We start from the raw sequence: 20,096 nt of genomic DNA, 5'->3' as shown, positions 1-20,096 counted from the left end.
CTATTCGTTATAAAATTTAAATACATATTTAAACAATTAAAGTTATATGTGTAACTTAACATAGTCAAATTAGTTACAGCTACTGTCCTTTTGAGGCAAATGGGTGTAGGCTAGATGGTGGCAAAACGAGCAAGTACATGAGGAAATTTGGTATAGATGTGTGTTCTGTAGATGATCTGTTGAAGGCACACCAATAAATCTTTGAGGGAGAATGTGAGATTTAAAGAGTTAGGTAGGTGTACTTTAAATGTAAATCTAACTACAGAGGGGCATGGGACATAGCTCACCAATTTGAATTACCTAACACTGAAAATTTTGAAATACTTGCAAAATATTTTGATCAGCTTCTTAATTGTCCAGAACTAATCCATAAGCTTGAATATTCAACACTCTTGAAAATCTAGATGAAGATGTACCCCTAACTGTCAAAGAAATTGAAGAAGTTATTAAAATGTATAATGCTAATGGAGAATCCTCTGTTACAGCAAAACTTGAAATGGTCTCGAAACCAGGAAGCTGAAATTAATCTGTAAGAAAATTTGGAAAATGGTTCCTATTACATCATGTTAAAGGAAAATTCCATGGTTATATCTACATAACTATTATCAGTTGCAGCATCTGTCACTTATACATTGCATCCATTACCTTATAAATTTTTCTGTTAGTTATTAAGTGCTCACATTGACAGTCTGACACTGTGCAGCTTACTGTCTTTCTAAAGTCATATCATAAACTGAACCTTTTGTTATGATACGACTTCTAAGACAGTATGTTGAACAGTGCAATGGACTGTCAGTTCAAGCTCTCAGTGACTAATAGAAAAAATGAATAAAAAAATGGAAACATAGTTGATAGATAGTACAACTGACAATAATTATGTACTTAATGGATAAGAGATGACAATATGAAAGCAATTGTGTTTGCAGGTAATTTAGTGGTGTGGAGAAAAGGAAGAAGAGAGATACAAGAAAGGAAGGCTAATTGTATGGGAGGAAATGGTGTAACAATAAGGATTGAAATTTAAAGCAAAAAATTGTGAGTGGTGATAATGAGGAGTAAGATGAGAGTAGTAGTATATATGAGTATTAGAGGGCAAGTACAAATGAAAGTGAAAGTTTCAAGTACATAGGAAGTGTAACAGAAGACTGCGAGAGGAATGATACAGAAATTAATGAAAGGAGAAGGCAGGCACGTAGAATCCTGCAGAGTGTAAGGAGCCTGCCATGGAGCAAGCAAGTACCACCAAAAAGCAAGCAAATGTTATCCTGAGCATATTATGCTTCAGTATTTATATGTGCATCAGAAACGTGTGTACTGAAGAAAAGGCAGGTGAGCTTATGAGATTAAATTTAAAAAAACTAGGATAGGTCTTACTAGAATGGATAGAGTAAGAAATGAGACAGTGAGGGGAATAGTGAAAAAGAAGTCCATGCAGGCGATTGCAGAAAAGACATGACGAAGATGGTGCAGGTGTGTTAAAAGAATGATAGGTGTCAGGATACTAGACAGGCACATGAATTGACAATAGGAGATAAGAGACAGCTGGATTAATGGAATAAAGGAATGTGTGAAGAAGATAGAATAAGAGTGCGACAGAGTGGAGAGGGAAATGTTGTGAGAGTACAGTAAATGATAAAGAGGCTTATGTTCCAAAGAGAGACAATCAGATACTGGAAACTGTAGATGATGATAATGATGACATCAAGAAACCTTCTTTCAACCTGATTTAATGGTATCCATGGAGCAAACATGGTCACTTTACCGAAAATTGATTGTCCATAAATAAATCCAGCATCTTTTTGTGTTTTCGTGATGCCGTTCCTTTCGCTCATTGAAGCAGTGTGGCACTGTAGACAGATAATACCTTACTTTTAATAGCACATCAGATCTTTAAATAAAACCTGCTTTTATTGTGTGCAACTGAGCACATTTCCCATTGTGTGTATTCAAGTTGACCTTTTTGATTTACAGGAAGTTTGTCTGAAGGCATATATCGACATGCTGGAAAAAACTCAAATGTTACACGGCTTCTTGCATTATTCAGAAAAGACGCATGGCATGTTCACCTTGCCAAAACCGATTTTTCAGAGTATGAAGTTGCAACAGTCTTGAAGCGATTTTTCAGAGAGTTACCTGAATGTCTTTTCACTGCTGAACTTCATGATCATTTATGTGAAATTGCCGGTAAGTTTTATATTTTATGTACATTTGTGTATTTTATGTTTACATATTCGCAGCATTTAATTTTATGGCATCTTTAATGTGAATTACATTGTAATACTTTGGTTTGTCAAGAAATTTCCTAGGAAATAGCCACAGATCATCTCAGAATAATAAGGTACAAATTGTGAAAGAATACACTTATTGATCATTATGTTATTTAAAATTGATGAGGAGTTTTTATAGTTTCAAACTAACATTGCAGAAAGGCAGCATTGTGTCACCAGGAGAAATGGTTGTGGTGTGTGATTTTTTTCAACAAAACACAGTTCTGGATCATGTAGTTGATTGACATCAATAAATTACATGATCTACTCAGTGGTTTGTTTACAAAGAAACTGATGTTGGATTTGTCATTTTGAAAGTGACCTTCAAAAGTGCACAGTAACTGCTTGGGTTCTAATAAACACCAGAATAAGGATTACTTCTCCATTGCAGCTTTCAGTCTGCAAATATTACTACATCTACATCTACATTTATACTCCACAAACCACCCAACGGTGTGTGGCAGAGGGCTCTTTATGTGCCACTGTCATTACCTCCCTTTCCTGTTCCAGTTGCGTATGGTTCGCGGGAAGAACGACTGCCGAAAAGCCTCCGTGCGCGCTCGAACCCCTCTACTTTTACATTCGTGATGTCCTCGGGAGGTATAAGTAGGGGGAAGCTATATATTTGATACCTCATCCATAAACGCACCCTCTCGAAATCTGGACAGCAAGCTACACCGCAATGCAGAACGCCTCTCTTGCAGAGTCTGCCACTTGAGTTTGCTAAACATCTCTGTAATGCTATCACGCTTACCAAATAACCCTGTGATGTAACGCGCTGCTCTTCTTTGGATCTTCTCTATCTCCTCTGTCAACCCGACCTGGTATGGATCCCACACTGATGAGCAATACTCAAGTATAGGTCAAACGAGTGTTTTGTAAGACACCTCCTTTGTTGATGGACCACATTTTCTAAGGACTCTCCCAATGAATCTCAACCTGGCACCCTCCTTACCAACAATTAATTTTATATGATCATTCCACTTCAAATTGTTCTGTACGCATACTCGCAGATATTTTACAGAAGTAACTGCTACCAGTGTTTGTTCTGCTAGCATATAATCATACAATAAAGGATCCTTCTTTCTATGTATTTGCAATACATTACATTTGTGTATGTTACTGGTCAGTTGCCACTCTCTGCACCAAGTGCCTATCTGCTGCAGATCTTCCGGCATTCCGCTGCTGTTTTCTAATGTTGCAACTTCTCTGTATACTACATCATCATCTGTGAAAAGCCGCATGGATCTTCTGACACTATCTACTAGGTCATTTATATATATTGTGAAAAGCAGTGGTCCCATAACACTCCCCTGTGGCACGCCAGAGGTTACTTTAACGTCTGTAGACGTCTCTCCATTGAGAACGGCATGCTGTGTTCTGATTGCTAAAAAACTCTTCAATCCAGCCACACAGGTGGTCTGATATTCTGTAGGCTCTTACTTTGTTTATCAGGCGACAGTGTGGAACCTTCCGGAAGTCGAGGAAAATGGCATCTACCTGGGAGCCTGTATCTAATATTTTCTGTGTCTTATGAACAAATAAAGTGAGTTGGGTCTCACACAATCGCTGTTTCTAGAATCGATGTTGATTCCTACAGAGTAGATTCTGAGTTTCCAGAAATGACATGATACGTGAGCAAAAAAACATGTTCAAAATTCTACAACAGATCGATGTCAGAGATACAGGCTTATAGTTTTGCGCATCTGTTCGATAACCCTTCTTGAAAACTGGAACTACCTGTGCTCTTTTCCAATCATTTGGAACGTTTCATTCCTTTAGAGACTTGTGGTACACGGCTGTTAGAAGGGGGGCAAGTTCTTTCGCGTACTCTGTGTAGAATCCCGTCAGGTCCAGTGGACTTCCCTCTGTTGAGAGATTTCAGTTGCTTTTCTATTCCTTGGACACGTATTTCGATGTCAGCCTTTTTTGTTCGAGCGAGGATTTAGGGAAGGAACTACAGTGCGGTCTTCCTCTGTGAAACAGCTTTGGGAAAAAGTGTTTAGTATTTCAGCTTTACGTGTGTCATCCTCTGTTTCAATGCCATTATCATCCCAGAGTGTCTAGATATGCTGTTTCGATCCACCTACTGATTTAACGTAAGACCAGAAGTTCCTAGGATTTTCTGTCAAGTCGGTACATAGAATTTTACTTTCGAATTCACTGAATGCTTCACGCATAGCCCTGCTTACGCTAACTTTGACATCGTTTAGCTTCTGTTTGTCTAAGAGGTTTTGGCTGCGTTTGAATTTGCAGTGAAGCTCTCTTTGCTTTCGTAGTAGTTTCCTAACTTTGTTGTTGAACCACAGTGGGTTTTTCCCATCCCTCACAGTTTTACTTGGCACGTACCTGTGTAAAACGCATTTTACGATTGCCTTGAACTTTTTCCATAAACACTCAACATTGTCAGTGTCAGAACAGAAATTTTCGATTTGATCTGTTAGGTAGTCTGAAATCTGCCTCCTATTAGTTACCAAAGCTGTTTCACAGAGGAAGACCGCACTGTAATTTTGCTCCCTTTTTTATATTCCTATTTGCTTCCATATTCAGGGATGCTGCAATGGCCTTATGATCAGTGATTTCCTGTTCTGCATTTACGGAGTCGAAAAGTTCGGGTCTGTTTGTTATCAGTAGGTCCATGATTTTATCTCCACGAGTCAGTTCTCTGTTTAATTGCTTGAGGTAATTTTCAGATAGTGCACTCAGTATAATGTCACTCGATGCTCTGTCCCTACCACCTGTCCTAAACATCTGAGTGTCCCAGTCTATATCTGGTAAATTGAAATCTCCACCTAAGACTATAACATACTAAGGAAATTTATGTGAAATGTATTCTAGATTTTCTCTCAGCTTTCAGCTTTGACTTATTGACTTTCTGCAAATGGGTACCACTCAGGGATTTGTATCTTATTTATTAGTCCAGATGTTCCATGTTTTTACTTATATGTGCAGAACTTGTTTCATCTGTTCATTAGAATAACATTCGCAATATTGAAAATCACCTTAGCATCTCCTTCTTTTGTGAATGACAAGAATATTCATCTAGTCTGTTCATGTAGGCTAATCCTAGCTATTGGCGCACCTGTCACTACTCGCACCACAGTAGATGTTGTCATAACATTTTTTCTATCTGTGCTCTCTCCCTCCTATTGTTGTTGTGGATGTGGGCGTGTCACCACTATCCCTCTCATTAATGGGGCTTCTCATGCATGTCATATTCGTGTGTATTTTGGTTGCCCATTGATCACCTATTTTCCTGTAACTAGTCCAGGCTGTCAATCATAGCAAGAAACTCCTCAACATCACGGTTTTGCAAAAAGCTTTTTGTTGAACTTTAATGGTAATTTATTCCATAGTATGCACAGTATGTTTGTTGGCAGCATGTCTCTGCCTCAGTGCTAGGCTCTGCTTAAATACCATCATAGTTCTGGTGCAAGTACTTGTCCTGCTGTTATAAATATTTGGGTTCAGAATTTTGTTCTGTAGTTGCATTTTAATGGCAGCGAACCAGTGTTTTGCGAGAAAGCCTTGCTCAGAACTCACATAGTCAGTATAACTTTCAGAGCAGGTAGTTAGGGCAGATTCCTCTAGATGGTCAATGAATAGGTCGAATAGGATTGTGCCATGCAGGTGTCCAGTGCCATACCCCAGATTTGTTTGTAGGCAATGTTTTCAAAGCAGAAGAAATTGTGGCTGAGGGTATAATTGGTCACAGTGACCAGGAAGGAGATTTTAGGTTTGGAATCGACTGGGAATTGGGAAAGATGGTGCTCAGTGGCAGCAAGTCATTGGCATTAGTGATGTTAGTGTAAAGGTAGATGGCATGAATAGTAACAAGCAGGAAACCATGTGCTGAAGGAACAGGAACTGCGGAGAATTGGTGGAGGAAATGGTTGGTATCTTTTATATAGGAGGATAGGTTGCAGATAATAGGCTGAAGGTTTTGATCTGCGAGAGTGAAGATTTTATCTGTGGAGCACAGTAACTGGTTGGTTGGGTGTACGGATTTTAGGAAGCATGTAGAAGGTAGGAATGCATAGGAGTACGGGGAGTGGTAGGGGTAAGGAGAAATACTTATGTGGGGAGAGATTCTGGTATGGACCTAAGGGTTTGAGGAGAGACTGGAGATACTACTGGATCTCTGGAATAGGGATATTGTGGCACGGTTTGTAGGCGGACAGATCTGGCAGCTGGCGGAGTCTTTCTGCCAGGTAATCCTTGTGGTTCAAAACAACAGTTACATACCCTTTATCAGCAGATAGGTTTATAAGATGGGGATCTGTTTGTAGCTAGTGGATTGCAGTTCTTTCTTCGGCTGTACGGTTAGCTTGCATGTTGAAGGATTTTGGGAATTATGGTGAGGCAAGGTTCAAGGTTAAGAAATTCTGGAAAGTTAACAGATGGTGATTTGAGGGCAATGGGGGTGGTGGATCACAGTTGATTGGACGTAGAAGTGAACTGAGTCAGGCAGGGCTCAACATTGGTCTTTGGTTGAGTCAAATTGGTAGGTTTGGTGCTCAAAAATCCAACATGATTAAATTTGGGTGTGGGGCAAAAGCCCAGGCCTTTGGAAAGGGGAGTTTATGTCTGTGTTTTCAAATACGTTTCAAAGGCAAGTTGTTCTGTGAACAGTGGCAAGGCAAACATAGAACTCGTACTGTTCATAGAAAAACTTGACTTTGATATACATGTATTTACAATCTTAACATTGTTTGTCATCAATTAAATTAAAAAGAAGTCTTCATCTTCGAACTTTGAGTTTTTTTCATCTAACCAAATAACATCCTACATCAAGACTTTGATTATCTATCATCATGTTGCGGCCAAACCGCCGAATCTTTCCATCAGTAAATGGGGTATGTTCTCAACTGACTCGGTTGTTTTAACCCCCTCCACTGACGGAATGACCCGCTTCCTAATTCCGTATGTATAAAACCAATACGGACTTGTAGCTGTCACGCCTTTGCGCTTACTGCTACGTATTTTAACTGTAAATAGCTCAGTCCTAATGGTAAGAGGTAGTAGTGAATTCACGTTGTTAATATTTGAATACAGCACAGCTGCCACAAGCTCAGCTCACTTTTACTCCACTCCTACCCTCGCCATTGCACCACATTAACTAGGTGCTACGTGGACCTTGCTAAATTCACTTGCGTATACATTTTTGACCGTTACTCGCCAGTATTTACCTAATGATTAGTACACTCCTAACTGGACTATTTCCCTAAGAGCTGTGATGATTGAACGGGTTCGATCCACGGCCTACAGTGCCCTACAGTTCACACGGTAACACTGCCTACCTGACCCACTTAACTTGGTAGTGAGCTTATGTATCCAATCACCACTGCTAGCAGCAGTGGATAATCCTATCAGCACGACGAGAGCAGCAGACTTACCGTCGAATCCTCCTGAAAATACTTATAACTACGGTCGCCAGCTCTGAAGGAGCAAAAGAATAAATCAATTTCTGGCTCGTTTCAAAGTGAAATGGCTTGAGTTGAATTTAAACTTAATTCTGAATATTACTATTTCTGATCATTCTAGGTGATTCTACAAAGCAAATACTCTCTCAATTTCTGTGAGTTGGCTTGGTAATTACTACCAAGACAGTTTATGCAACTTGGGTTAACAAAATTCTATCCTTCAACTTATTTAATGATTTTGGATATTACTCTTTGGACAATTGATACAGAATTAGTTAAGTGACTTTACTTGAAAGGTTACTCAGAAGAATTTAAGTAACTATAAATAGGCGACTCATTCTGGTGTGACCATTGCTCTTTTCAACATTCTTATACGCTAAAGTATTCTACAACCAAAAGAATTGTAAATGCAAGAGGCGATGGTGGCCTCAGTCTGATTTCACTATACTATGTTTGAGGTTACTACACTTTACAATGAACAACATGCGTCGTAATTTTACTCATTACTATATTCTGTCCTCTGCACTTGCATAAAAGAAAACTGGTATTCTCCTTTTACATGTATACAAAGTTCGACTTAACAATTGCAAGCAGTCTTGCCTTGGGTAGACGTGTCGGTGCTGGTGGTGAGATGCATGTGGCTAATGCAGCTCTTCACGACTCATGTCCTTAATGGCGGCTGGAACTACGAGCTGTAGCACTCGTATAAGCTACTGCACGTCCGCCATAAAATCTGGGCGCAGGAACTCTTACAATCAGCCCCAGTGGCATAGAGGCGGCTTCAACAACCATTCGTCGCGTTTCACTCCAAAAACGGTGACGATATTCACCTCTTCTCTGTTGCACAATCACTTTTGTGTGAGCACAGTTACGCACGTCCGATCACGTCAACACTCCCCAGGCCATTCCATTGTTCAGTCCCTGTGTCTCCAGCTACCCCTAGCTACACTCGTATCACCAAGAGTGGGGGCGTTCCCCTACCACCTTTTTACCGAAATCATTTAGTATTTAAGAATATGAATATAATAGAGGGAAACATTCCACGTGGGAAAAATATATTTAAAAAGAAAGATGATGAGACTTACCAAACAAAAGCGCTGGCAGGTCGATAGACACACAAACAAACACAAACATACACATAAAATTCTAGCTTTCGCAACCGACGGTTGCCTCGTCAGCAAAGAGGGAAGGAGAGGGAAAGACGAAAGGATTTGGGTTTTAAGGGAGAGGGTAAGGAGTCATTCCAATCCCGGGAGCGGAAAGACTTACCTTAGGGGGAAAAAAGGACAGGTATACAGTCGCGCACACTCACACATATCCATCCGCATATACACAGACACAAGCAGACATTTGTAAAGGTCTCACAAGCGCGCCCGTTTCCGACGCGCGGGCTACAAATTACTGTCAGCCCACCATCATTTCAGTTCTGTTACAATGTCCTGAAATTAGGTACGTCCTTCCCAAAATCTTTTCCACACCTCCAAAAGTTGTGTTCTATCACCCACCTAACCTCTGCAACATCCTAGTCCATCCGTATGCTGCTCTCAATGCAAACTCCATGCCACAGGGATCATATCCCTATGGAAGGCCTGTCCAATCCACTCACCAAGCACTTTTTCTTCCAGTCTTGTCACAGTATTATCCCACCCCATCAAATGCCGGGCCAAGTGTGAAAGCAGCCATGTCACGTAACAGCTCTGCTGCAACCAATGCTCAGATTTTTATATTGGTGTGACAACCATCAGTTTTGCATCAGGATGAACAACCACTGTCAAACTGTGGGCAAGAACAAGGTGGCCCACCCTGTGGCACAACATGCAGCTGAACATAACATGCTTGGTTTCAGTGGCTGCTTGACAAACTGGACCATTTGGATCCTCCCTTCCACCACTGTCTTTTCTGGACTGCGCAAATGAGACTTATCCTTACAACACATTCTCTGCTCCTAAAATCATCCTGGCCTCCCCCTCCACCTCCCCCTCCCCCTCCACCTCTCCCTCCCCCACCACCCCCCTCCCCCACCACCCCCCTCCCCCTCCCCCTCCACCTCTCCCTCCCCCTCCACCTCTCCCTCCCCCTCCACCTCTCCCTCCCCCTCCACCTCTCCCTCCCCCTCCACCTCTCCCTCCCCCTCCACCTCTCCCTCCCCCTCCACCTCTCCCTCCCCCTCCACCTCTCCCTCCCCCTCCACCTCTCCCTCCCCCTCCACCTCTCCCTCCCCCTCCACCTCTCCCTCCCCCTCCACCTCTCCCTCCACCTCTCCCTCCACCCTCCACCTCCACCTCCCCCTCCCCCTCCACCCTCCACCCCCCTCCACCCTCCACCTCCCCCGCCACCCTCCCCCTCTCCCTCCCCCTCTCCCTCCACCTCCTCCTCTCCCTCCACCTCCCCCTCTCCCTCCACCTCTCCCTCTCCCTCCACCTCTCCCTCCCCCTCCACCTCTCCCTCCCTCCCTCCCCCCTAAGAAAATATTAAGAAGTTTGACCTTGAACAGTTTTTATATCTGGGAATCAGTGAAAACCGTCTCCTTTAGTTTGATATTTTAAACATAGCTGCACAACAGCAACGGTTTCACGTAACAAAATTATAAACAGCCGACCAGTTGCAATGGATAAAGAAATTCTTTACCTAGGTTTCGACAAATGTAAATTTGTCTTTTTCAGAAGGTAGTAATTTTAAATTAGTAAGGACTAAAGTACCATCGCCGTTTTTACAATTGTCAGCATAGATCCATGTGTCAAAAATAAAATATAGCACTAGAATTAGGGTTTGTCACGTAAATATAAAATAGCTCATGGATCTTGCAGAGCTCACAACCAACCGAGTGTATTTGCAGAGCTATTTTATATTTACGTGACAAACCCTAATTCTAGGGCTATATTGTATTTTTGACACATGGATCTATGCCGAAAATTGTCAAAAAGGCAATGGTACATTGTTGTTGTTGTTGTGGTCTTCAGTCCTGAGACTGGTTTGATGCAGCTCTCCATGCTACTCTATCCTGTGCAAGCTTCTTCATATCCCAGTACCTACTGCAACCTACATCCTTCTGAATCTGCTTGGTGTATTCATCTCTTGGTCTCCCTCTACGATTTTTACCGTCCATGCGGCCCTCCAATGCTAAATTGGTGATCCCTTGATGCCTCAGAACATGTCCTACCAATTGATCCCTTCTTCTAGTCAAGTTGTGCCACAAACTTCTCCTCTCCCCAATCCTATTCAATACCTCCTCATTAGTTACGTGATCTACCCATCTAATCTTCAGCATTCTTCTGTAGCACCACATTTTGAAAGCTTCTATTCTCTTCCTTTCCAAACTATTTATTGTCCATGTTTCACTTCCCCCTTTGCTAAACTCCATACAAATACTTTCAGAAATGACTTCCTGACACTTAAATCTATACTCAATGTTAACAAATTTCTCTTCTTTAGAAACGCTTCCCTTGCCATTGCCAGTCTACATTTTATATCCTCTCTACTTCAACCATCATCAGTTATTTTGCTCCCCAAATAGCAAAACTCCTTTACTACTTTAAGTGTCTCATTTCCTAATCTAATTCCCTCAGCATCACCTGATTTAATTCGACTACATTCCATTATCCTCATTTTGCTTTTGTTGATGTTCATCTTATATCCTCCTTTCAAGACACTATCCATTCCGTTAAACTGCTCTTCCAAGTCCTTTGCTTGTTTCTGACAGAATTACAATGTCATCGGCGAACCTCAAAGTTTTTATTTCTTCTCCATGGATTTTAATACCTACTCCGAATTTTTCTTTTGTTTCCTTCACTGCTTGCTCAATATACAGATTGAATAACACCGGGGAGAGGCTACAACGCTGTCTCACTCCCTTCCCAACCACTGCTTCCCTTGCATGCCCCTCAACTCTTATAACTGCTATTTGGTTTCTGTACAAATTGAAAATAGCCCTTCGTTCCCTGTATTTTACCCGTGCCACCTACAGAATCTGAAAGAGAGTATTCCAGTCAACATTGTCAAAAGCTTTCTACAAATGCTAGAAACGTAGGTTTGCCTTTCCTTAATCTAGCTTCCAAGATAAGTCGTAAGGTCAGTATTGCCTCACGTGTTCCAATATTTCTACAGAATCCAAACTGATCTTCCCCGAGGTCGGCTTCTACTAGTTTTTCCATTCGTCTTTAAAGAATTCGCGTTAGTATTTTGCAGCCGTGACTTATTAAACTGATAGTTCGGTAATTTTCACATTTGTCAACACCTGCTTTCTTTGGGATTGAAATTATTATATTCTTCTTGAAGTCTGAGAGTATTTCGCCTGTCTCATACATCTTGCTCACCAGATGGTAGAGTTTTGTCAGGACTGGCTCTCCCAAGGCTGTCAGTAGTTCTACTCCCGGGGCCTTGTTTCGACTCAGGTCTTTCAGTGCTCTGTCAAACTCTTCACGCAGTATCATATCTCCCATTTCATCTTCCTCTACATCCTCTTCCATTTCCATAATATTTAGTCCAGTGAAACTGTCAGAAAAAAAAGCCTGTACCTTGCAATTCTGTCAGAGACAGCAAAGGACTTGGAAGAGCAGTTGAACGGAATGGATGGTGTCTTGAAGGGAGGATATAAGGTGAACATCAACAAAAGCAAAACGAGGATAATGGAATGTAGTCGAATTAAGTCGGGTGATGCTGAGGGTATTAGATTAGGAAATGAGACACTTAAAGTAGTAAAGGAGTTTTGCTATTTGGGGAGCAAAATAATTGATGATGGACGAAGTAGAGAGGATATAAAATGTAGACTGGCAATGGCAAGGAAAGCGTTTCTGAAGAAGAGAAATTTGTTAACATCAAGTATAGATTTAAGTGTCAGGAAGTCATTTCTGAAAGTATTTGTATGGAGTGTAGCCATGTATGGAAGTGAAACATGGACGGTAAATAGTTTGGACAAGAAGAGAATAGAAGCTTTCAAAATGTGGTGCTACAGAAGAATGCTGAAGATTAGATGGGTAGATCATATAACTAATGAGGAAGTATTGAATAGGATTGGGGAGAAGAGAAGTTTGTGGCACATCTTGACCAGAAGAAGGGATCGGTTGGTAGGACATGTTCTGAGGCATCAAGGATCACCAATTTAGTATTGGAGGGCAGCGTGGAGGGTAAAAATCATAGGGGGAGACCAAGAGATGAATACACTAAGCAGATTCAGAAGGATGTAGGTTGCAGTAGGTACTGGGAGATGAAGAAGCTTGCACAGGATAGAGTAGCATGGAGAGCTGCATCAAACCAGTCTCAGGACTGAAGACCACAACAACAACAACAACAACCACCTTGCAAAAGGTGGGGTAGAAGATTTTATTTTTTTAACTCGTTCATATTGTTGGAAAGGTTAGAAAACTAAGTTTTGCCAACAAAATTTCTCTTGGGAAAACTTTCTGCAGTCAAAAAACTTCGAAAACTTCGGACTTTTTTCAGTTTTTTCAAAATATCTCAGTTTCATTTGCTCCTATCGCTTTGACGTCTATTTTCTTTTTTAAAGAGCACAAAATTCTCTACAAATTTGATTCTTACAATTTTTTTCTACGCCCAGTATCGAAGGTGCTACAGCGCGTCAAAAAATACCAATTTTTCAAATTTCGAGCAAAGGATAGTTGGTGACAATTTCCACGAAGTAAAGTTCCGTAGAAAAGATAAAGTTGTGACTCTCCTTTCTGCGTTCAGTTCTGTAAAAGCTGGGAGCACTAAAATTACTCTTGTTGATCCTTTAACTCTTTTCCATAGGATTTGTTTAATCAAACAAAGTGAAGAAGAGTTAAAAGCCTTTCTGAAATATGAACTTGCTCCTTACCCAATGTCCCTATTCTCAGAAAAGGCATGCAAAAAGGAACAAAATCTTCATTCTACAATGCCTTCGTTCCAGTGGAGGATGTGAAGTCAGGTGGATCGAGTAAATTTTTTGTCATTGATGGAGGGTACCTTATCCACAAAGTGACTTGGACTTGAAATATTTGCTTCAAGTGAACCCAAAGCTATGTTTCTTATCTGAAATGTCATTTTGGTTCTCAATTTGCTATTGTATTTGACGGGTATCCATGTGAGGGAGACAAATGTAGCACAAAGAGTGCTGAGAGGATTCGTAGGTCCAAACAACATTCTTCGGTTGACGTTGTGATTGAATCAGAGATGGTGAACAAAGTCCCTCAGGACAAGTTCATGTACAGCGAACGAAACAAGATGCGTTTGATCACACTTCTTAAAATGGAATTTCTGGAGTGTAGCATTGAAGTGCACCAGGCACAAGAAGATGCTGACGTTATAATTGTAACATCTGCCATTTCAAGAACCAAAGATTTTGGAAGTGTTGTCATTGTAGGAGAAGATGTTGACCTGCTTGTGCTCATGACCGGTTACTTTTATTTACTAACTTATTTTTCTTAAAGCCAGGAAGAGGAAATGCAGAAGACAAGTGGTTTTCCACTGCATCTTACAAGTTTGACAGTGAATATATTCTGTTCACTCACGCCTTTAGTGGATGTGATACAACATCTGCTTTTTTTAGTCAAGGAAAAATTAAGTGCTGCAATATTGTTGCAAAAAATGAACACCTAACCTCAGCGCTTTGCACGTTCAATAAACCACATGCTACCCGTGAAGAAATAATAACTGCAGGAGAACAGGTTACTATCGCATTGTATAGTGGAGGTGTCAGCAGTTCCCACACTCTAGACCATTTGCGGTACCAGCTATTCGCCAAGTCTGCCACAAAAAGCAAACTTAATCTTGCACGGTTGCCACCTACACAAGATGCTGCACAACATCATTCGTTGCGGACTTACCAACAAGTCCAAAGTTGGATGGGAAACTGGAAACCTCTTGAGAAATGGGGCTGGAATCACAGTGACCACGGTCCAATACCCGTTATAATGAGCCAAGATCCAGCACTTGAAGCACTTCTTCACATTGTTTCATGCTCATGCAAGCTGAACTGTGGCAGAGTGGGTTTGAAATGTTCTTCAATTTGCAAGAAATGTATTGGGGTCAACTGTGAAAATGTGCCAAAATTTTTATATGAAGACAGTGAAGAAGATATTATGGAGTATGTTGGGGAAACCGCTGACGAAACCAACGAACTTGCTGAGGCTGACTCGCTGTTTAAACAAGAGGTCAATCTGGGATCAACTCTATGTTCAGACCCTGAATCCGTAACTCAAGGTATTTCTGGTGACATTGAGGAACTTAGCCCATCAAAACGTTGGAAGTGATGCTCATGTCTCTCTCAAGTGCGCTTAAGTGCAATATTACAAGTATTACACACCCAGAACTGTGAACATTTTTTAGTAACTGACAATGCATTTTAATTGTAATAAAGCTACTCATTTTTTAATGTTAACTGTGTGGCTTTTATACACAAGAATAATTACCTACCTAATTAGGTTGCCTATTGCAGCTAATAATAGTTCAGTTTCCTGAGACAATTTATTTTGTGTGTGTGTGTGTGTGTGTGTGTGTGTGCGTGTGTGTGTGTGTGTGGTTATGTCTCTTAATGATGTATTTTTTTATTTATAGTTTTACAAATACCAGGGCTGAGGTGGCCCATAGTGAACTTCAGGTAGTGATGTAAGAATCACAATAGTTGGGTGCCCAGCAATACTCATGTTGCATACAGAGAAATTGAATACCTGAAAGTGAGGTGGTAAATTCCAACTTATAACATGATGTATAATGTATTTATACTACACAAACAGAAACTGAAAAAATAGTGTTCAAAAATAAGGTATCTTGCCACTATGCCCAAAATTTGAAAAATTGGTATTGGGAGTAGAAAAAAATGGCAAGAATCAAATTTGTAGAGAATTTTGTGCTCTTTAAAAAAGAAAATAGACATTAAAGCGATAGTAGCAAATGAAACTGAGATATTTTGAAAAAACTGAAAAAAGTCCGAAATTTTCGAAGTTTTTTGACTGCAGAAAGTTTTCCCAAGCGAAATTTTGTTGGCAAAACTCGGTTTTCTAATCTTTCCAACCATATGAACGAGATGAAAAAATAAACTCTTCTACGCCACCTTTTGCAAGGTATATCTACTATTTGACTGGACTAATTGTCCTCAAATACATCGCCCTTGTATAGACCCTCTATATACTCCTTCCACCTTTCTGCTTTCCCTTCTTTGCTTAGAACTGAGTTTCTATCTGAGCTCTTGATATTCATACAAGTGGTTCTCTTTTCTCCAAAGGTCTCTTTAATTTTCCTGTAGGCAGTATCTATCTTACCCCTAGTGAGATAAGCCTCTACATCCTTACATTTGTCCTCTAGCCGTCCCTGCGTAGCCATTTTGCACTTCCTGTCGATCTCATTTTTGAGACATTTGTATTCCTTTTTTGCCTGCTTCATTTACTGCATTTTTATATTTTCTCCTTTCATCAATTAAATTCAATATTTCTTCTGTTACCCAAGGGTTTCTACTAGCCCTTGTCTTTTTACCTACCTGATCCTCTGCCACCTTCACTACTTCATCCCTCAAAGCTACCCATTCTTCTTCTACTGTATTTCTTTCCCCCATTCCTGTCAATTGTTCCCTTATGCTCTTCCTGAAACTCTGTACCACCTCTGGTTCTTTCAGCTTATCCAGGTCCCATCTCCTTAAATTCCCACCTTTTTGCAGTTTCTTCAGTTTTAATCTACAGTTCATAACCAATAGATTGTGGTCAGAGTCCACATCTGCCCCTGGAAATGTCTTACAATTTAAAACCTGGTTCCTAAATCTCTGTCTTACCATTATATAATCTATCTGATACCTTCTAGTATCTCCAGGATTCTTCCATGTATACAACCTTCTTTTATGATTCTTGAACCAAGTGTTAGCTATGATTAAGTTGTGCTCTGTGCAAAATTCTACCAGGCGGCTTCCTCTTTCATTTCTTACCCCAATCCATATTCAACTACTATGTTTCCTTCTCTCCCTTTTCCTACTACCAAATTCCAGTCACCCGTGACTATTAAATTTTCATCTCCCTTCACTATCTGAATAATTTCTTTTATTTCGTCATACATTTCTTCAATTTCTTGGTCATCTGCAGAGATAGTTGGCATATAAACTTGTACTACTGTAGTAGGCATGGGCTTTGTGTCTATCTTGGCCACAATAATGCGTTCGCTATGCTGTTTGTAGTAGCTTACCCGCATTCCTATTTTTTTATTCATTATTAAACCTACTCCTGCATTACCCCTATTTGATTTTGTATTTATAACCCTGTATTCACCTGACCAAAAGTCTTGTTCCTCCTGCCACTGAACTTCACTAATTCCCACTATATCTAACTTTAACCTATCCATTTCCCTTTTTAAATTTTCTAACCTACCTGCCCGATTAAGGGATCTGTCATTCCACACTCCGATCCATAGAACGCCAGTTTTCTTTCTCCTGATAACGACGTCCTCTTGAGTAGTCCCTGCCCGGAGTTCCGAATGGGGGACTATTTTACCTCCGGAATATTTTACCCAAGAGGACGCCATCATCATTAACCATACAGTAGAGCTGCATGCCCTCGGGAAAAATTACGGCTGTAGTTTCCCCTTGCTTTCAACCGTTCGCAGTACATATACATCTACATCTACATCTACATGACTACTCTGCAATTCACATTTAAGTGCTTGGCAGAGGGTTCATTGAACCACAATCATACTATTTCTCTACCATTCCACTCCCGAACAGCGCGCGGGAAAAACGAACACCTAAACCTTTCTGTTCGAACTCTGATTTCTCTTATTTTATTTTGATGATCATTCCTACCTATGTAGGTTGGACTCAACAAAATATTTTCGCATTCGGAAGAGAAAGTTGGTGACTGAAATTTCGTAAATAGATCTCGCCGCGACGAAAAACGTCTTTGCTTTAATGACTTCCATCCCAACTCACATATCATATTTGCCACACTCTCTCCCCTATTACATGATAATACAAAACGAGCTGCCATTTTTTGCACACTTTCGATGTCCTCCGTCAATCCCACCTGGTAAGGATCCCACACCACGCAGCAATATTCTAACAGAGGACGAACGAGTGTAGTGTAAGCTGTTTCTTTAGTGGACTTGTTGCATCTTCTAAGTGTCCTGCCAATGAAACGCAACCTTTGGCTCGCCTTCCCCACAATATTGTGTATGTGGTCTTTCCAACTGAAGTTGTTCATAATTTGACACCAAGGTACTTAGTTGAATTGACAGCCTTGAGAATTGTACTATTTATCGAGTAATCAAATTCCAGCAGATTTCTTTTGGAACTCATGTGGATTACCTCACACTTTTCGTTATTTAGCGTCAACTGCCACCTGCCACACCATACAGCAATCTTTTCTAAATCGCTTTGTAACTGATACTGGTCTTCGGATGACCTTACTAGAGGGTAAATTACAGCATCATCTGCGAACAACCTAAGAGAACTGCTCAGATTGTCACCCAGGCCATTTATATATATCAGGAACAGCAGAGGTCCCAGGACGCTTCCCTGGGGAACACCTGATATCACTTCAGTTTTACTCGATGATTTGCCGTCTATTACTATGAACTGCGACCTTCCTGACAGGATATCACGAAGCCAGTCGCACAACTGAGACGATACCCCATAGGCCCGCAGCTTGATTAGAAGTCGCTTGTGAGGAACGGTGTCAAAAGCTTTCTGGAAATCTAGAAATACTGAATCAACTTGAGATCCCCTGACGATAGCGCCCATTACTTCGTGCCTCCATTGTGGTTGCACCTACGGTACGGCTATCTGTATCGCTGAGGCATGCAGGCCTCCCCACCAATGGCAAGGTCCATGGTTCATGGGGTACATTAGTCCTTACTAATGTAAAATTGTTACCTTCTGAAGAAGACAAATTTACATTTGTCAAAACCTAGGTAAAGAATTTCTTTATCCATTGCACCTGGTCGGCTGTTTATAATTTTATTCCTTTTGTTTGACTCTAATGAGATGTGAAAGTTATATTACAGATACACAAATGCTCTTCCACAGAAATGTTCATAAGACTTACTTTTATATGCACTGGGAGAAGATCTCAGCTGGATTCTACATGTAGTTCATTTATTACATAATGTGTTTGAGGCTGAAGTATATGGTGCATAGTTCAGTCTTCTTGTTTGTAATGACACATCTTGGCAAAGCTGCTCTGTAGACACATAAAGCAATCATGTTAAAAGTCAAGTATTGCAATAGTAACTTTAATATTGTTGGAAATCTACCACATCAACTGGTCACAGTTTACTTTGTTAACAGTTACATCATGTTGCCATAAGCTTTTTTCATTTACAACTTTTAACCAATCAAACTGATGGAAAAAGGTTCTCATTGTGCAAAAGGAAAAACCCTTACACTTAACTTTCATGATTTTATGAATAACCTTTAGTCATCATTTTAATAATTCTTTCATGGGCTTTCTTAATCAGTTACATTACTGTACACTTCCACTATCTGAATTACCTCTCCTGCATATAACATTTTGTATATTAGAGCTGGTGGAAGACTTTAATGGAGTTTTGTTGTAATTAGTGTTAGCTGATTTACTAGAGAAATGCTTCTTTAGTACAAAATATATTTTCACTGTCGGGTAGAGATATCTGATGATTGTCATTTTGCAGCACTAAAGTCCTTGTATCTACCAGTTTGTATTAGCAATGAGTATTAATTTCACATACTTCTTGTCATGTCTTAAGTATTTAAAGTGAAATTATTGATGTTTTCTTTTTAGCTGGAAAATATGGAAGGGAGCGCACCACTTGGTACAGCAGGGTCCTCGAGAAATTACCTCCAATAAATTATGTAACTGCTCGAAAGTTGGTTGGCCACCTCTATTTTATACATGAACAATGTGAAAAAAATCGAATGCCAGTTGATAATTTAGCGGCTATTTGGGGACCTACGCTCATGCATGTGGAGGTATGAAACATTAACTTGTGTCACACGTTTTCTCAATATAATTTGTAAAGCAACTAGCTGCGCATAAATAGAGGTTTTGAATTTTCTTATGTCCTGTGACTTTTAAGTGTTCAGTATTAACCCTTTAACTGCTCTGGATGTGTTAACGCACGTGCCTTTGTACCTGCCCCTGTGTGTTCTGAATGTTTTCATGTGTACCACCTGTCCTTCTACCCGGTACTCTGAACGTGTCTACATGTAGACACATTCAGAGTACCAGGTAGGAGGACAGGTGGCATGCGTAAACACGTTCAGAGCACATAGGGACAGGTACAAAGGCACGCGCATTAACACGTCGAGAGCAGTTAAATGGTTAAAAGTGCAAATAAGTGTTTTAAAAATTTGGGTCAGTGTTGATAAGAAAGTGAGTAAAATTCTATATGCCTTTTGAACTTCATGATTTATGGAGCCTAACACTTCATATTACAAGGTATATCAGGAAAGTTAGTACCATTTTGGAAAAAAAATTTC

General features: G+C 40.4%; 1 protein-coding gene across 1 annotated transcript in view; it reads left to right on the top strand.

Annotated features, from left to right (window-relative positions):
- Positions 1-20,096, top strand: part of LOC126187406 (arf-GAP with Rho-GAP domain, ANK repeat and PH domain-containing protein 2) — a 142,110-nt gene that overhangs the window by 46,717 nt on the left and 75,297 nt on the right. Inside the window, exons 5-6 of the mRNA XM_049928471.1 lie at positions 1,972-2,184; positions 19,399-19,586. Coding sequence (XP_049784428.1) covers positions 1,972-2,184; positions 19,399-19,586 — 401 coding nt within the window. The remainder of the gene's footprint in view (positions 1-1,971; positions 2,185-19,398; positions 19,587-20,096) is intronic.

This window comes from Schistocerca cancellata, chromosome 5, assembly GCF_023864275.1.
Source record: "Schistocerca cancellata isolate TAMUIC-IGC-003103 chromosome 5, iqSchCanc2.1, whole genome shotgun sequence".
Taxonomy (NCBI): Eukaryota; Metazoa; Arthropoda; class Insecta; order Orthoptera; family Acrididae; genus Schistocerca; species Schistocerca cancellata.
Note: the sequence above shows the minus strand (reverse complement) of the source record. Positions and strands in the feature narration are given on the sequence as shown.